This window comes from Salmo trutta, chromosome 14 (genome assembly GCF_901001165.1).
Source record: "Salmo trutta chromosome 14, fSalTru1.1, whole genome shotgun sequence".
NCBI classification, from domain to species: domain Eukaryota; kingdom Metazoa; phylum Chordata; class Actinopteri; order Salmoniformes; family Salmonidae; genus Salmo; species Salmo trutta.
Window position 1 is genome coordinate 49,664,289 of NC_042970.1, and position 18,841 is coordinate 49,683,129.

Genomic DNA, 18,841 nt, shown 5'->3' on the forward strand with positions numbered 1-18,841 from the left:
TGAATCAACACGAAAACTGGTTGGATATGCAAAACGTAATCAACGTAAGTGTCACGCCCTGACCTTAGAGATGTTATTTATTATCTATGTTTGGTTGGGTCAGGGTGTGACTCGGTGTCACGACTTCTGCCGAAGTCGATGCCCCTCCTTGTTCGAGTGGTGCTTGGCGGTCGACGTCACCGCTCTTCTAGCCATCATTGATCAATTTTTCATTTTCCATTGGTTTTGTCTTGTCTTCCTACACACCTGGTTCCAATCCCATTAATTACATGCTGTGTATTTAACCCTCTGTTTCCCCTCATGTCCTTGTCGGAGATTGTTTGGTGTTGTGTATTTTGTATAGGTGTGCGACGGGTTAGTTTACCCATGTTTATTTTTATGTATGTTGGTTTCTTGGAGTTTGTTTTATATAAATTAAACTACTCCAGTTACACCAAGTTGGTTTCTCCTGCGCCTGACTTCCCTGCCACCTACACACACGACAATGACAGAATCTCCGACCGGAATTATGAAGTCAGCAGGAGAGAATACCCTGGACATGGAGGTGGAGGAGCGCGTCCAAGAGCATGCGAAGAAGCTTCACCATCTGTGCGCCGCCATGGATTGCATTGTCCAGAATATGGACCGCTGGGAGAGACAGGGAGTTCTTCCAGTGCCTCCATCAGTCCAACCGGGGTCTATACTGAGAGCCCCTTCTCAATCTGAACCCGTTGGAATCCGTATATCCATGCCTCAGGGGTACGACGGAAATACTGCCGGCTGTCAGGGTTTCCTCCTCCAATTAGACCTTTATCTGGCCACGGTCCAGCCAGTTCCATCAGACCGTGAGAAGAGTTTTGCCCTCGTCTCGTGCCTCACCGGGAGAGCCCTGGAATGGGCCAGCGCTGTGTGTGGAGGAGGAAATGCGGTGTTGGACCGTTATGAGGAGTTCACCCGCCGGTGAGCGCCTCTACCATCTGAGGCAGGAGACGAGGAGCGTCCAGGATTTTGCCCTGGAGTTCAGGACCCTGGCAGCCGGTGCGGGATGGAATCACGGGGCCCTGATCGACCATTACCGCTGCAGTCTACGTGAGGATGTCCGTCGGGAGCTGGCCTGCAGAGACACCACCCTCACCTTTGACCAGCTGGTGGATCTGTCCATCCGGCTGGACAACTTGCTGGCTGCTCGCGGACATCCAGATTGGGGTCTGGTGGTTCCATCCTCCCGCACCCCCTCGCCTATACCCATGGAGCTGGGAGAGAGGGTGCACAGGGAGACCGGAGGGGGTTCCCGCTCCTGCACCATCTGTGACCGCAGAGGTCACACTGCTGGTCGGTGCCGGGTAGGTTCTTCTGGGAATCGAGGTAGAAGGCAGGGCGCTTTGGCGCCACCCCAGGTGAGAAGGCACCATTCTCATCCAGAGCCCTCTGTTGCCCATATATTTGTGTCGTCACTTTTCCAGATTTTTTTCCCCCCGCGTTCCCAGCATAAGGCGCTAGTAGATTCAGGCGCGGCTGGGAATTTTATTGATCAAGCGTTTGCTCATAGTTTAGGGATCCCCATTGTACCCGTGGATGTGCCTTTCCCCGTTCACACATTAGATAGTCGACCATTAGGGTCAGGGTTTATCAGGGAGGCCACAGCTCCTTTAAGTATGGTGACACAGGGGGGTCAGAAGGAAAAAATGTGTCTTTTCCTTATTGACACTCCTGCGTATCCCGTGGTGCTGGGTCTACCTTGGTTAACTTGTCATAACCCCTATTTCTTGGCCACAGAGGGCTCTCACGGGGTGGTCGTGAGAGTGCTCAGGTAGGTGTGTAGGGGTTTCCGTTGGTGCTACTATGGTGGAAAGTCCAGACCAGGTCTCCACCATGCACATTCCCCCTGAATATGCCGATTTGGCTCTCGCCTTCTGTAAAATGAAGGCGACTCAATTACCACCCCATCGACAGGGGGATTGTACGATAAATCTCATGGTAGACGCTGCACTTCCCAGGAGTCACGTGTATCCCCTGTCGCAAGCAGAGACGTTGGCTATGGAGACATATGTCTCCGAATCCCTGCGTCAGGGGTGCATTCGGTCCTCCATTTCACCCGTCTCCTCGAGTTTCTTTTTTGTGAAGAAGGATGGAGGTCTGCGCCCGTGCATTGATTATCGAGCTCTCAATAAAATCACGGTGGGGTACAGTTACCCGCTACCTTTGATCGCTACGGCGATTGAGTTAATGTACGGGGCGCACTTTTTCACCAAACTGGATCTCAGGAGTGTGTATAACCTGGTGCGTATCCGAGAGGGAGACGAGTGGAAGACAGCATTTAGTACCACCTCAGGGCATTATGAGTACCTCGTCATGCCGTACGCGTTGAAGAATGCTCCATCAGTCTTCCAATCTTTTGTAGACGAGATTTTCAGGGACCTGCATGGGCAGGGTGTAGTGGTGTATATCGATGACATTCTGATATACTCCGCTACATGCGCCGAGCATGTGTCCCTGGTGCGCAGAGTGCTTGGTCGCCTGTTGGAGCATGACCTGTATGTCAAGGCTGAGAAATGCCTGTTCTTTCAACAGTCTGTCTCCTTCTTAGGGTATCGCCTATCTAAGTCAGGAGTGGAGATGGAAAGCGACCGCATTGCAGCCGTGCATAATTGGCCGACTCCTACCACGGTGAAGGAGGTGCAGCGATTTTTAGGGTTTGCCAATTACTACCAGAGGTTTATACGGGGTTTTGGTCATGTAGCTGCTCCCATTACCTCACTGCTGAAGGGGGTCTGGTGTGCTTGCAGTGGTCGGCTGGGTCGGACAGGGCTTTAAGGCAACTGAAGGCTCTGTTTACCATCGGTTCCTGTTTTGGCTCATCCGGATCCCTCTTTGCAATTCATAGTGGAGGTGGACGCGTCTGAGGCTGGGATAGGAGCTGTGCTCTCAGCGCTCGGGTACGCCACCTAAGCTCCACCCCTGTGCCTTCTTCTCTAAGAAGCTCAGCCCGGCGGAGCGAAACTATGATGTGGGGGACCGGGAGCTGTTGGCTGTCGTCAAGGCTTTGAAGGTGTGGAGACATTGGCTTGAGGGGGCTAAACACCCTTTTCTCATCTGGACTGACCACCGCAATCTGGAGTACATCCGGGAGGCGAGGAGACGGAATCCTCGCCAGGCAAGGTGGGCCATGTTTTTCACCCGTTTTGTGTTTACCCTCTCTTACAGACCAGGCTCCCAGAACGTTAAGGCAGACGCACTGTCCCGGCTGTATGACACAGAGGAGCGGTCCATAGATCCTACTCCCATAATCCCAGCCTCTTGTTTGGTGGCAGCGGTAGCGTGGGAACTGGATGCGGACATTGAGCGGGTGTCACGTGCAGAGCCCGTTCCCCCTCAGTGTCCAGCTGGGCGTCTGTATGTTCCATCTGCTGTCCGCAACTGATTGATCTACTGGGGTCACACATCACCCTCCTCTGGTCATCCTGGGATCGGTCGGACGATGTGCTGTCTTAGTGGGAAATACTGGTGGCCCACTTTAGCTAAGGATGTGAGGGTTTATGTTTCCTCCTGCTCAGTGTGCGCCCAGTGCAAGGCTCCTAGACACCTACCCAGAGGTAAGTTGCACCCCTTACCCGTTCCACAACGGCCATGGTCACACTTGTCGGTGGATTTCCTAACCGATCTTCCACCTTCACAAGGTAACACCACGATCCTGGTCATTGTGGATCGTTTTTCTAAGTCCTGTCATCTCCTCCCTTTGCCTGGTCTCCCTACGGCCCTACAGACTGCGGAGGCTCTGTTTACACACGTCTTCCGGCACTACGGGGTGCCTGAGGATATAGTGTCTGATCGGGGCCCCCAGTTTACATCAAGGGTCTGGAAGGCGTTCATGGAACGTCTGGGGGTCTCGGTCAGCCTTACCTCGGGTTTTCACCCTGAGAGTAACGGGCAGGTGGAGAGTTAACCAGGATGTGGGTAGGTTTCTGAGGAGCTTGTATTTTGTATAGGTGTGCAACGGGTTAGTTTACCCATGTTTATTTTTATGTACGTTGGTTTCTTGGAGTTTGTTTTATATAAATTAAACTACTCCAGTTACACCAAGTTGGTTTCTCCTGCGCCTGACTTCCCTGCCACCTACACACACGACAATTACACTCGGGTGGGAATATGTATGTTTTCTATTTCTTTGTTTTTTTGCCGGGTGTGGTTCCCAATCAGGGGCAGCTGTCTATCGTTGTCTCTGATTGGGAATCATACTTAGGCAGCCTGTTTTCCACCTGAGTTTTGTGGGAGGTTATTTTCTGTTTAGCATATGTGCCTGATGGAACTGTGCATTTTGGTTTTTCCCTTTTGTTATTTTGTTTGAGTGTTTCTTGAAAATAAATATCATGAGCACTTACCATGCTGCGCTTTGGTCCACTTCTTCACCTTCAGACGACCGTTACAGTAAGGGTATTTCGTCTCAACTTTTAACCTGAATCCTAAATCCATTTTTTGTTCATTTCATGTTTCAGATTAGTTGACAATTTAACCAAATGTAAATCAAAATTAGTCATTGAACTGACGTCTGTGTCCAGTGGGAAGCATGTCTTTTTGGGAGTTAGCAGGTTTTTATGACTTTGCAAGATGGTAATCGTAGACACAGTGAATATTAGGCATTGGGGATCCTTATAGTTTCCTACGAATGAGAATGGAAAATGTTAAATGGGAAAAAGTGGGACTGAGAATTAACTGAGCTAACGGTCTGAAAAAAAAGAGTGTGTGGGGGGGACAGAGACAGAAAGATAGAGCGAGAGAGACAATCCGTCTACCCTTTCAAGGCAGCCACACAAACAGCCGAGCACAGGGGAATTGCAAAGCTTTAGATGTCAATGAATGATGACATTAACAGAGATCAGACAGCCTCCGAGTCAAGGGGCCCCCAAATGTCTGGCGAGCATAAGAGGAATATTTACACGGCAGGATTAACTTTCCTATAAACCATTTACTATGCAGTCGCTCACTCTTGAGGACTGCGTTTTTGGGAACCGTTCTCTTTCAGATACACTCTCGAGCTCCCCTGTGATTTCTCAAAGTGTTGAGTTGCTAAGTGCCCTTTAAGTCAATGATATACAACTAAAAAGAATATGAAAACATACAACAAAGGAAAACCATACCATAGAGTAACAATGTCAGAGTAATGACACATGAATGAGTCAACTTGAATCTACTGGCCAAACATATAGCAACACAGTTATGTTATCCACCTCGATTCAAATAATATGGTTTTCTTTCAAGTACTTTGAGTACTTTGATTGAGCTTGCCTGGAGTGCTATATGGGTAGGGCTTGCACCTTTGAGTCTATTCCATTGGTTCCATGGTGCCAGGCAAGCCAAATCCAGTGGTGTAAAGTACTTAAGTAAAATACTACTAAGTAGTTTTTTGGGGTATCTGTACTTTACTTTACTATTTATATTTTTGACAACTTTTAGTTTTACATAAAATGATGTACTTTTTACTCCATACATTTTCTCTGACACCGAAAAGTACATTTTGAATGGCTAGCAGGACAGGAAAATGGTCAAATTCATGCACTTATCAAGAGAACATCCCTGGTCATCCCTTTTTCCTCTGATCTGGTGGACTCACTAAACACATATGCATTGTTTATAAATCATGACTGAGTGTATGAGTGTGCCCCTGGCTACCGTAAATAAATAAAAAAGTAGAAAATGAATATAGGGAATTTTAAATGATTTATACTTTCAATGATTTATACTTACATAAGTATATTTTAGCAATTCCATTTACTTTTGATACTTGAGTATATTTAAAACCACATATTTTTTTACTTTTACTCAAGCAGTATTTTATTGGGTGACTTTCACTTTTACTTGAGTAATTTTCTATTAAGGTATCTTTATTTTTCTCAAGTATGACAATTGGATACTTTTTCCACCACTGGATAAATCAAGTGCAACTAAAGCATTTGAAAGAAAACAAGTACTATTTGAACCCAGGTCTGGTACATAGGAATGGTTAACCCCCTCCCCTTCAACTGATGTCATCTCAGGGTGTTACTGCAGTTGTTGCTCTGCCTAAAAAAAGAAAATCTAAGGGAAACACTGCATTAACATTGCTTATTCACCAAAACCATTCTACAGCTACTGCTCGTTACATATTATTGCCCGACACCCTCTTTACCAAAACAACGGCCTTCTATTTTCACCAGGCTTATTGACTTACACTGTGGATGTCGCCGATACACAAACAACAGTGGCATGCTGAAAAACAGCAAACTCTGGATAATGCCTGTATGGCAAAACAATCTAATATGTGGCATGCATGAAATTGAGCAGAACATTTTCGGGCGAGTGTGTCACTCTTTGTCTCTCTACGACCGCAACTGCTCCACCTATCCCAACTTGATTTATATGACCCGAAACAAGACAGACGCTTTTGCAACAGGCATATGATAACATTTGGGAAATCAAAACAGCAACAATAGCCAGCTATTCAATAATTTTCTTTATTTCAGCATAAAGACTAACATTGTCCAGTCCTAACCAGTGTCACGTCTACTCCCGCTCATCCCCTCCTGTGTTCGACGTCGCCGGTATACTAACCACCGGTCCTGGGATCCATCATTTCGCATACCTGGCATCAATCATTACGCGCACCTGCACGTCATCATGAGGCACACCTGGACTCCATTACCTCACTTATTACCTCCCCTATATCTGGCACTCCCTTAGGTTCTTTCCCCAGTCAGTATTGTTCCTTTGTTTGTGTAGACACTAGTGTTATGTTGACTCGGTCCATGTTTGTTGCTAAACGTTTCACCTGCTTCTCAATTCTCAGCATCTCTGTTACAATGGAAGCAGCAGGAAAACAGAATATATCCCAGACGGTCGACAAGCAGGGATACCTTCTACGTCAACACCATGACCAGCTGACACAACTGGGGACGGTTATGGAAGAGGTTCTTCGCAGTGTGCAACGTCTCAAACATACCCGGGAGGAGTTGTCGTCAACTAACGGAGGATACTCTACAACCAGTCGAGCCAGCACAACAGCCCATTCAGCAACCAGCTCAGGTAAGTGATACCCGTTTGTCCCTCCCGAATAAATATGATGGCACCCCATGTAAATGCTGTGGCTTCCTACTTCAGTGCTCCCTCTACTTTACGCACCAGATGGTAGCACCCACCACCGACAGGTCCAAGGTTGCCACGGTTATTTCTCTGCTGACTGGGTGGGTGTTGGAATGGGAGAGAGGAGGAGCTAGATTCATATGAGGGGTTCATGGCTCTGTTCAAATGCATCTTCGATCATCCCCCGGAGGGCAGATAGGGGGCTGAGTGCCTACTCCAATTATGGCAGGGGGACCAGACAGCTGCCGAGTATGCGCTCACCTTCCGGACAGTAGCAGCATCCAGGGGATGGAACAAACCGATGCTTTCTACGCTACTCAGAAGCGGTCTGCACAAGGAGGTCCAGACGGAACTATCCTGTCGGGACGACAACCTCTCCTTGGACGCACTCATTGCAATGGCCATCCGTCTGGATAACCTACTTCAGAAGCACCGGTACTCTCATCGCTTCTCTCCCTCCCTGAGTGAACACTCCGGATCAGAGCCTGAACACACGCCTCCCAGCGGAGTGCCGGCGACAGCCGGGGCTCTGTCTGTAATGTGGTCAAAGAGGGCTGCAACGGTGTCAGGCACTTCCTAATCCGGGATCCACAAGAGCAGAGGGACAGTCATGCGATTTATTTTTTTATTTATTTTTTTTTGTATTTTTTTAAAAATTATTTATTTATTTTTTTTTTTTTTTAAATTCCACCTCCTGGGGAAGGAGTGAGTATTCCATCTTTATCACTTTCTCTTTTTGGTGTCCATCACACTAGTTGACTGTCCCTCATGTACTGTGTCTACAGCGTTAGTGGATTCTGGTGCCGCGGGGAACTTTATTGACTAGACCCTTGACTCCTCTCTTAACATCATCATACCTGCTCTCCTCTCCTTTCCCAGTTCAAGCCCTCGATAATCGGCCACTAGGATCCAGAACCATCACACATCACCCAACCACTCACCCTCACCATGGAGTCCATTCATCAGGAGAACATCCCCAGTTCACAAGATCGGCCTTTATGGCTTCAGTGCCATAGCCCCACCATCTCATGGTCGAGGATGAGAATCAGACTGGTCACCCGAATGCCGGAGGACCTGCTTCCCCCATCTGCTGTGGTTCCACGTTGATTGAGAGTCCTGTGGTTGCCCTTCAGCCCAACATCCCGGAGGTATACCAGGACTTGCGGGAGGTATTCTCCAAGACCCGCGAACTGTGCCATCGAACTGCTTGCAGGGTCTGTGCCTCTGCGCAGACGCATCTACCCTCTGTCAGTGGCTGAGACCCTGTCCATGGAGCATTACATCCAAGAGGCACTCCAACAAGGTTTCATCCGCACGTCCACATCTCCTGCGTCGATTGGTTTCTTCTTCGTAGCCAAGAAGAATGGAGGGTTACGTCCATGTATTGATAACAGAGGACTCAATGAAATCGCCATGAAATACCATTACCCTCTCCTGTTGGTGCCGGCAGCCATTGAACAGCTCCGCGGGGCCCAGTTCATTACCAAACTGGATCTACAAAGTGCATACAATCTCATCCGCATCCAGGAGGGGGGATGAATGGAAGACTGCGTTTAGCACGATGTCTGGCCACTACGAGTACTTAGTGATGCCATTTGGCTTAGCCAATTCTCCGTCAGTGTTCCAGGCATTCGTTAACGAGGTGTTCAGGGAAATGCTGGGATGCCAGGTGGTCGTGTATATTGACAACATCCTGGTCTACTAGGCTACCCTGGAGGATCACATCACTCACGTTCGAGCAGTCCTGGAAAACCTGACTAACCACCTGTTCGTCAAGACTGAGAAGTGCCAATTTTAGGCTACCAAATCAGCCTGCAGGGAGTGTGGAAGGACGACAAGAAGGTAGATGCAGTCAGGTCATGGCCAGTCCCAACCACCATAAGGGTTACAACGGTTTTTGGGGTTTGCCAACTTCTAATGCCGTTTCATCAGGAATTTCAGCTCTGTCGCCTCACCTCTCTCCTCAAGGGTGGCCCCCGTAGGTTGGCGTGGAGCCCAGCAGCCAACGAGGCCATCGCCCCATTGCTCAAACACCCAGATCCCAGGATATAATTTGTGGTGGAGGTGGATGCTTCAGAGGTGGGCGTAGGGGTAGTACTGTCTCAATGACAGGGTAATTGACAGAAATTGTATCCATGTGCATATTACTCTGTCTCCCACAGAAAGGAATTACAACGTCGGTGATTGAGAGCTCCTGTCGGTGAAGTTGGCATTAGTGGATTGGAGAGACTGGCTGGAGGGAGCCAAGGAACCATTCGTCATCTTCACTGACCATCGGAACCTGGAGTACATACGGACAGCGACGAGGCTGAATCCGCACCAAGCAAGGTGGACCCTTTTCTTCACGAGGTTTGACTTCACGCTGACCTATTGCCCAGGTTAAAAAAACACCAAGGCCAATGCCCTGTCCCTTCTACGATTCGGGAGAGGGTCCTGTCAAAAATCCACCTATAATGTGGACATTCGCCAGACGGGTATGGAGAGCCTATATGGAGAAGCTTGGGGTCACGGTCAGCCTCACTCCTGGGTATAGGCCTTAGTCCAACGGGCAGATGGAGAGGATGAACTAGGAGCTGGGGAGGTTCCTGAGGAGTTGCTGTCAGGACCGGTAGGGAGAGTGGGCTCGATTCCTTCCATGAGCAGAGTACGCCCAGAACTCGCTACGTCACTCCTCCACTGGGTTAACCCCCTTCCAGTGTGTTCTGGGTTTTCAGCTGGCCCTCCGTGGACCCCAGGCCAGACCGAAGCCCCTGCGGTTGATGAGTGGTTCAGGCGTGCACTTGAGAACCAGTGTGCCATCTACTGTCAAAAGGGGCAGGCAGACCACCGCAACGCGAACCCCCCCCAACAAGGTGACATATAGGTTACAGCTTCACAGTGACTACTGTGTCTCACCTTTTCATGTTTCCCTTCTCAGGCCGGTGGTTCCTGGTCCTCTAGCTGATGCTGTCCCCCACGACACCCCTCCGCCCCCCCGGACATCGATGGGGTCCAGCCTATGCCGTCAGATCTCTACTGGACTCCCGACGTTGTGGGGGTTGGCTCCAGTACCTAGTGGACTGGGAGGGGTATGAACCCAGAGGAGCGGCATTGGGTTCCAGTGGAGGACATTCTGGATCCCAATATCATCCTTGATTTCCACCTTCGCCTCCCGGACCGGGATTCATCATTACGCACACCTGGCATCAGTCATTACACGCACCTGCACGTCATTATGAGACACACCTGGACTCCATAACCTCCCCTATATCTGGCACTCCCTTAGGTTCTTTCCCCAGTCAGTATTGTTCCTGTGTTTATGTAGATGCTACTGTTGTCTCGTTCCATGTTTTATTAAACATTTCACCTGCTTCTCAACTCTCAGCGTCTCCGTTACAACCAGATTAAAAAATGCACCATGGGGGGCAAAAAGAGCCAACTCCTACAAGGCGACTGAATCAACATTTTCATAATGGCTCCACAACACACATTCTGCCCCCCAATGCTTAACTAAGCAAACAGAGGGAGACTTAAGCAATTTCCTTCCTGCTGGTGTCAGACAACGTGTACATTTAAGTCAATGGCATAAAACCAGTTCTGCCTCAGAGGATGGTAGAAGGGGCACTGTGACAGGCGGAGTTGATATAGGCCTCTATTTGTTTAAACATCACTCAGCTCAGCCCCTATGCCAATATTGGCTCAGCCCATATGGTGACCCTCAGATTTGAGTAAATGGGTTGTCCTTGACAATTAGTGAAATGAGCATTTGCAACAAGTGACCTAACCCTTGACTTACATGATAGGCCTAATGATAATGTCACAGCTAAATCTCTAGTGGTCCCATTGTAAACTAGACCAACATAACTAACTTGATGCCCTTTTCTCAGGATTAGTCCAACCATAGTATGACACTGTAGTTGTTCAAAACCTAGGTCTAGGGTACGTCATCTCTCACTTTTTGACCAAGCTGCCTACATATAACCTCATCCTCACGCTCAATTGCTACCATGAGATTAACCTACAGTACATGTACAAAGGCCGTGCTTACTCCCTGAGTAATAGTGCAAGATGATACTTCAGTTCAGTCAAAACCATTGGACTTCCTCTCTGCTGATGGTCTCCTAATGGTAATTTAAAAGAAAAAGGAGTTGAAGTTCACTATAATAGATGCCTTCCGGCCCATGCCCTTTTATCTTCAGCTGCCATGATGCTGTTGATGACGATAGTCGTTCTAAATAGTCTGTGTGTCCGACCTAAAATGTAGGATAAGCCTTTGCCAAAATTGCTGAAAAGCCTATTCATTAGAATATTTTTTTTTATCAGCATAGGCCTGGAAATATTTGAGTTTTTAGGGGAATGGTGTTAAAGTTTCATGACATTTTTCCTTCTACTGTAGCCTATATCATTTTATATCAATGAATCCGTAAATATGACAGAATTAATGATAAACAAGTGAACTTGAAGTTTAATGCATTTGTCTTGAAAGGATCGGGATGGGGTAGGGGTGGTACAGCAGCGATGCGCACTTGTCAAAGTGTTTATGACAATAACAGGCCTACAATGCACTGCGTCATTTGTGTACATGTGATGTATGAGGTGCGAGCACATTACACAAATTCAGTTGTTGATTTGATCCGTGAAGGTTGTGGTACCACTACATTCCTATAACATTAGTTGGACAAAAATAATGCAACTCTTGAGTACCTAATTTTATGGGCTAAGACAAAAACCCATTTCAGTTGGTAGAACAGGCCTAATTTTGTTACTTAATTTCAGCTGTGAATGCTAAGATTTTTCTTTTAGTAAAAGGTGGAAAGTGGTGTTACCTGCTGTGGGCATCAGCTAAGTAGGCCTAGCTACGTGTTTGAATCCTATTTAATCTCACTCACCAATTAGTAAAACAGCAAGGGGGTCCTTCTTGTATTTGTCAAAGTCAATGACATCCCTATTCACCCAAGGATTTGAATTTCCTCTTAATATATATTATCCAACTCCCACAAAATGCTGAATATGTATGTGTGTAATATATCACAAAATAATAGCTGAATAATGACAAATGCTCAATCTGGTACAAGCCTAGTTACTGATCAGAGGCTCTGCTGAAGAAAGTGAACATCTGGCAAATAGCTTTCTTAGCTGAGTTATACAAATTTCAGAAAGAAAATGTGATATATTACCTGTAAAAAATGTATGCCAATATTTATATGACCCTCTTTCAAACAGCCCCTTATTTACCGAGTGATGCAGTGGTCTAAGGCACTGCATCTCAGTGCTAGAGGCGTCACTACAGACCCTAGTTCGATTCCAGGCTGTATCACAACCGGCCTTGATTGAGAGTCCCATAGGGCGGCGCAAAATTGGCCCAGAGTCGTCCGGGTTAGGGTTTGGCTGGGGTAGGCCGTGATTGTAAATAAGAATTTGTTCTTAACTGCCTTGTCTAGTTAAATAAAGGTAAAATAAAAATAAAATACCACTTTCTTGTAGGTATAACCTTTTATACATATCAGTGGGTAACTGGCAAATTGTTTTTTTTGTTTTTTTTAAACCGTGGGGGCTGTTTGCATTTTAAATTAGGCAGGTGTTAAACAGTGGAAGTGTTATTGAATGTACAGACCCGATACCTGTATTTTGATTACAAGGTCTGTGAAAATGCAGGAATCGTGATTAGGTCTTTAGGTGGATTTTAATTTGCCATGTGTTTTACCCCTTACCCCGTTCAGATAGATCAAAAAACAGGCAAAAAGAAGCAGGAATGGTAAATGTGTGGGATTTTGGTCTGTGTATGAAAGGGATATTACAAGCAAAGACAAGGTTCTTCAACATTTTCAGGCAAACTGGTGACCCAGAAACCACCATCATCATACGTTAGCAGAAGAAAAAAAAGTATCATCAGGTGAATGATAATGGTAAGGAGAAGTAAACAACATTTTAAAATTAATTGTTTTGGTCGATAGCTTTACATTATTTTGACCTCTCTACATCATAACATAGTCTATTAGCTAGAAAGGAAACTCCAAACACATTTTCGCTAAGAGCAGCTGTTACGCCTCGATCCCACCTACAGCGTCATTGCAATGTGTGACATCAGGGTCAACATTTCTAAATGGTTTGATATACATTTAAAGATGATTTTCTTTCCGTTTCAAATGTGTAGTTACAGGAATAAGAGTCCAGATAGGCTCAATGAGACCATAACTCCTAGCAAAACAAAACATCTACATGTCATTAAAAATGTCACATGAAACATGGACACTGCATCTTTCTTTGTCATGCCTAGTAGCCAGGTCTGTTTGTGCTTTAGTCAACTTGTCAATCATGTATAGCCCTTTTGAATATTTCAGAAGAATATAAAAGATAAACAACAGGATTTCTATATCTTTTTAATAGTTGATATAAGAATTGAATACATTAATATAATACAATGGGTTCTGTCAACAAAATCATTGACAATAATAACCAATAATGAAATCATTATAATCAGTAAACCATTGAAACCACACACCCTTGTTTCAATCCAAATACCGTAATTTACGGACTATTAAGCGCACCTGAATATAAGCCGCACCCACTGAATTGAAAAAAAAAAACGTATTATTTTGAACATAAATAAGCCGCACATGTCTATAAGCCGCAGGTGCCTACCGGTACATTGAAACAAATGAACTTTACACAGGCTTTAACGAAACACGGCTTGTAACAAAAATAAATAGGCTTTAACGAAACACGGCTTGTAACAAAAAATAAAAAATCAGCAGTAAGCTTTAGTTGTCTTTTTGCACTGAGTCAATTCTTCACGCTGCTGTTTCCAACGTCTTATCATCGACTCATTAAGACCAAGCTCCCGTGCAGCAGCTCTATTTCCTTTTCCAACAGCCAGATCAATCGCCTTCAACTTGAAAGCTGCATCATATGCATTTCTCCGTGTCTTTGCCATGATGAGGGTGACAAAATGACTACCGTAATCAGAATGATGGGAAGTTTGAGAGCGCTCGATTTAATCTAAACAGTAAACAAAAAGTTGTTTGACCTTAACCCGTTCGGCAATTTCATTGGTCTAATGAAAGCTTCATGCCGCCAAAAACTGAGCACGTCACAGAATGTGTTTTTTTGCAACAAAAAAAATTGAAAGCGGGAAAAATCCATATATTAGCCGCGTCATTGTTTAAGCCGCGACGTTCAAAGCGTGGGAAAAAAGTTGCGGCTTATAGTCCGGAAATTACGGTAGTTAGATGTGCAACTGCTAACTTCAGCTAGGGCATATCTCTAGTCTAGTAATAGATACTGTTGTTTTGGCTGTATAGCATCCTTTAATAAGATGACCAACGGTTAGCTAGGAATCTAGGATATATCAGTTAGGCTTGGGCGGTATAAAGTATATACCATATAGGGGGGTATTTTTCAATACTGTTGAAACTATATCTTTGAAGTTTTCCGATACGTTTTAATCTTTGTAGCTATTTTTTAAGTAAATACCTGCTGTCAAATTATGCAATGCGTTAGGAGATAAAGCAGATCGCGTTCTTATTTCACCTGTCACTATATTTTACATTATGAAACTTATGTAGTTACCCAGAACAGTTGAGCCAGTCATGCGTTTGTTTGTAAATAACACAATGGGAGAAAACGGTCCAGCTGTGTCCAGCTGATATATTGAAAGTCTGCAGTGTTTTTTTGGTCCAATAGAGTGATCAGGGACATGCAACTATAGTTTTTCTTCAGAGAAAATACATTAGCTCAATTTTCATCAGTGCAACACTATTTTGCTGGCAGCCACACAAGTAGATGTAATTTTTTTGCAAAAGCGATGGATGGCCTTCTTATTTCTAATGTTTAGGCCTATCATAGAAAAAGTGTTACCACCTACATTTCCAAATGTTTTGCTTCAAGGTAATCATGCATTTTACAGGAGAAAAATAGGATGGCTACACCGAGAAAAGTAACAGAGAAAAGTAGGTACACATCAGTCAGAGCGTTGTCTGCTGATAGAATGCCCGTTTGTGAATTCTCATCTGAGTTTAGAAGTGCAACTGAAGCACGAAATTAGTCTGATGCCAAGCAGAAATTACAATAAGAACAATTTTAGATCTGCGTTTACAAAACGCAGCAAGATATATCTGAAGTGTTTTATATTTTTTTCCTGAGTGAAAAATGCTGAATTCTCGTTATACCCCTAAGTATAACTTGCTATGTAATAAGTAAGTGGCTAAATTCATAAGTTAAATAAATTAGTAATACATTTTCTATGTTCTCTGCTCGTTAGCTCCTCTCCCCTCTTCTCCAAGCAGAGCAGGCAGGCCCGTTGCCCTAGCGACTCCAGACTCCACACAGACACAGGTCTGTGTGGAGTCATATATATATATATATATATCTTTATGAGCTGGATTGCCTGTCTGCAATTCGTTTATGTTCATTTATGCTGGTTAGCATATTTAGCTAGCAGCCTCCATGGAAACTCGCTTTTACTTTTGCTAATTTTGTAAACATTCTGGTTTATAGATGCACAATGGGCTTTTTTGGCGCCCCCTTGTGTACTAAACCGGTAATACTGTAAATCCCGGGGTAGAGAAGGACGTATGATGATATGATACTGCCCAACCCTAATATCAGTCAGCTAACCATTTACAGTAACAGCAGTTCATTAATAAGTCTAATACACAATAAATATAATGCAGAAATTGAGAAATCTTACCTTATCATGGCACTGTGGCACAGTATGAGCAACTATTAATCAATGAGTTAATACATTATAGATTTATAGAATGCAGTTTGAAGAGTGACCTACTTTGAAATGAGAGGAAGTGTTGGATGTGTACTTGACCAGGCATTCCACATTTAACCCCACCTACATTTGAACATCAAAATATCGAGTAGTTTTGGGGGTTTTACTTTATTCAAAACGAATAATCAGGACGTTTTCACGTTCCAGATTGTTCCGTTTTAACTTGGAAAACAAAAGGTATACGGACCTTAATCTTACCTCAGGAATATTAATTTAACGTTGTCTATAAAGTAGACTAACTACTGTATCTTGACCACCTTAACAACATATACACTAAAATGTTCTGTTAATCCTCGAGGTCAACATGAATTCCCACACTTTGGCTGTTGTTAAATTGTGTGGAGTATCACACAAGGTCTTCATCACTTGACTGTCATTCAGAAAATCCTTTCCTGAATCAGCTGTTGCGCGATAATGTCTCCATGTAACTAAACAGCTAGACATCAAACAACTTTTATGCGTAATTATTGAATAATCCTGTTAATGACAGTATCGATTTTTGTTTCATTAATCATATTAAAGTTACTATTTCTGTTTGAAGTACTGGATTTTGCAATCACATACATTATTTTGGATGTGTGCCCATGAAAACGGGTTTCACACCTTAACATAGGGAGATACGAAATGTTATGAGTATACAGTACACTTCCCGAGATCGCCACACACAAAAAAAGAGTCCGGCAGCAATACCCAGGAATTTCACAAGATCAAGGTCAATGTGTGATTAAATTGTTAAATACTTAGTATATGATATAACAACAAACAACATTATCATAAATGTAAGGAAAGAAAGGTAGTGTTTTATGTAAAACGATTTTTGCCAAGGCATGAGAAAGGGTTTAAACATAGGTTTTGTTTCACCTCATGAATTATATTGAATATATCTATGTTCCCCCTTTATATCAATGTATTCACATTCTTTTTTTAAATTAGTATTATGAATGACTTTGTAACAGCTCGAAACAGTTGTCCACTACGAGAAATGCTCACTGGAACCCTAGTTTATAAAAACAACCAAGTACATTCATTCTCAATGGAACGTTGCGTTTGCCTTGCAGCTTTCTGTGTGGATAAATCGAACATATGCATCAAATTATATAAGTAGAAGGCTTGACAGAAGGTGAATGTTGAACTTTTATTCCACCCATGTCCAGATGATTCTGCGTACCATTTTGCGCAAAAACACTGTAGGTGTGTTAGGCATTAAGCTGGTTAAAAAAAGGTTAGCTATGTGTTGCCAAAAATGTGTTATGTATTAGCTATATGTTGGTGTCCGAGTCAAGAAAGCTTCCCTGCAGCCAGCGGCACTTGACTGGTAGCCTATTGGCGGGTGCTTTTACAAAGCCTATGTCAGATACTCCAGTGAGTGTAATTTGTGTAATAAAGTTGACATCATTTGAAAGAAGATATTCTCCTCTTTTATACTGTAGGTATGTAATTCACAATCCGTCTATACTGTTTGTTGCTAGCTGTATTCATACAAACTTTGATTTAAACATATATATTTCCCCCTTTTATATATATATATATATTTTAGTGGACCCCTGATTGAATACCCCTGAGCTAAAACTTTAGATAATATCCCCCCTAAAGCGGTGTGGTATTGTAGGGAAGAAGGGGCAGGAGCTGTGGCGGTGGGCTTGTCAAAAACGTGTTCCCTTTGCCTCTATGTAGCCTACAAACCGTTATTCAAATCGTATGTGTAGGCTTGTTAGGCAGCTGTATAACATGGTAATGCAGTTTAGGCCTAAACTGTGATATTAGACTGTGAATAACAACAATATCAAAATAGCCTATATGGAATCATTAAAATAATAACTTTTTAAGTGAATGAAATTGTGTATTATTGTGCCGAACAGTTGCCTAGAACAATATAAAGAAAGCGAAGCTAACCGAGGGGTAAAATGAATAAGCACTCACCTAGATGAATTATTGTAGAAAACATCCACCGAATAACCGAAAAAACTGTCCTTTGGTCCAGTGTAGACTACGCGGTTTTCCGTTTCCAAGTTAAACGTTACGCACTGCTGGATAAAAACCAATGTAAGTACAACGAACAGGGCGCAATAACCTGGATTTCGCGGGGTTGAGTTTACTGAAATTGTTGCAAATTGCCGTTCAGTGCCCATTTCTTTTGTGCGTCTTTTCTTTCATCGAATCGCTAGATACTGTTTAATATGTTGCGAGGTGTGAAACTCATCATTCGCCTGCGTAATATGTTTGGTAATGCATATTCCAGCAGAGACCATTAATTCCTTGTGAATTGAATAGGACCCAGTTACACTCTGCTTCTCACTCTCATAGGCTACTTGATTTAGACTCGGGGAGGGAGACACATTTTGGGGTGGAGCTTTGGATATTAAACTTGGGATGTGGGAGCACTCATTACCTGTTTTGGTGTGTGTGTGTGTGTGTGTGTGTGTGTGTGTGTGTGTGTGTGTTCTATGAGATGGAGGCCTATCAAAATCGATGAAAAAAAGCCTAGTTATAATTTTGTGAAGATATAATGCATTTTCAACAGGGCACTTCATTTAAAGACAAGGGGTGGGGAATGGTGGGGCAGCAGAGATGAACACAGAAATATAATTAATAGAACCTGCGTCCCCATTCAAGTCAATGGTGGCATAATGAGTGGACTGGCAGCCATTTCGAGTGTACCCATCCCTAGGGGTACGTTCGTAAATTCACTCTGGCTATCTAATCTGATTTCAGAACATGTAATCTGAGTGTGCCAGAGCGCAGAATAACTGATGAATTTATGAACGCTGGCCGGTGCCAGTAAATGTCGGCAAATAAACGTAGTTAAATTGTTGCCAGCATCACAGTTACAGTCACCAATGCTCTGGATAACATGAAAACAGCCGTACGAGCTCTTCTTGGGCAAGTAAAATGGTCACAGTGAGGTTCTCTCATTTATGTCTGGAAGTAGCTAGCTAGCGAACGTTAGCCAGTTAGCTTAGCTGCTTGATTGCCATTGTGAGGTCAGAACGC

The 18,841-nt window shown here is 44.2% G+C and overlaps 1 protein-coding gene across 1 annotated transcript in view; it reads right to left on the bottom strand.

Moving 5' to 3' along the window:
- LOC115208318 (integrin alpha-5) overlaps positions 1-18,148 on the bottom strand; it is a 56,638-nt gene extending 38,490 nt beyond the window's left edge. The window contains exon 1 of the mRNA XM_029776270.1: positions 17,771-18,148. Coding sequence (XP_029632130.1) covers positions 17,771-17,979 — 209 coding nt within the window. The 5' untranslated portion in view covers positions 17,980-18,148. The remainder of the gene's footprint in view (positions 1-17,770) is intronic.
- Positions 18,149-18,841: the final 693 nt, after the last annotated feature.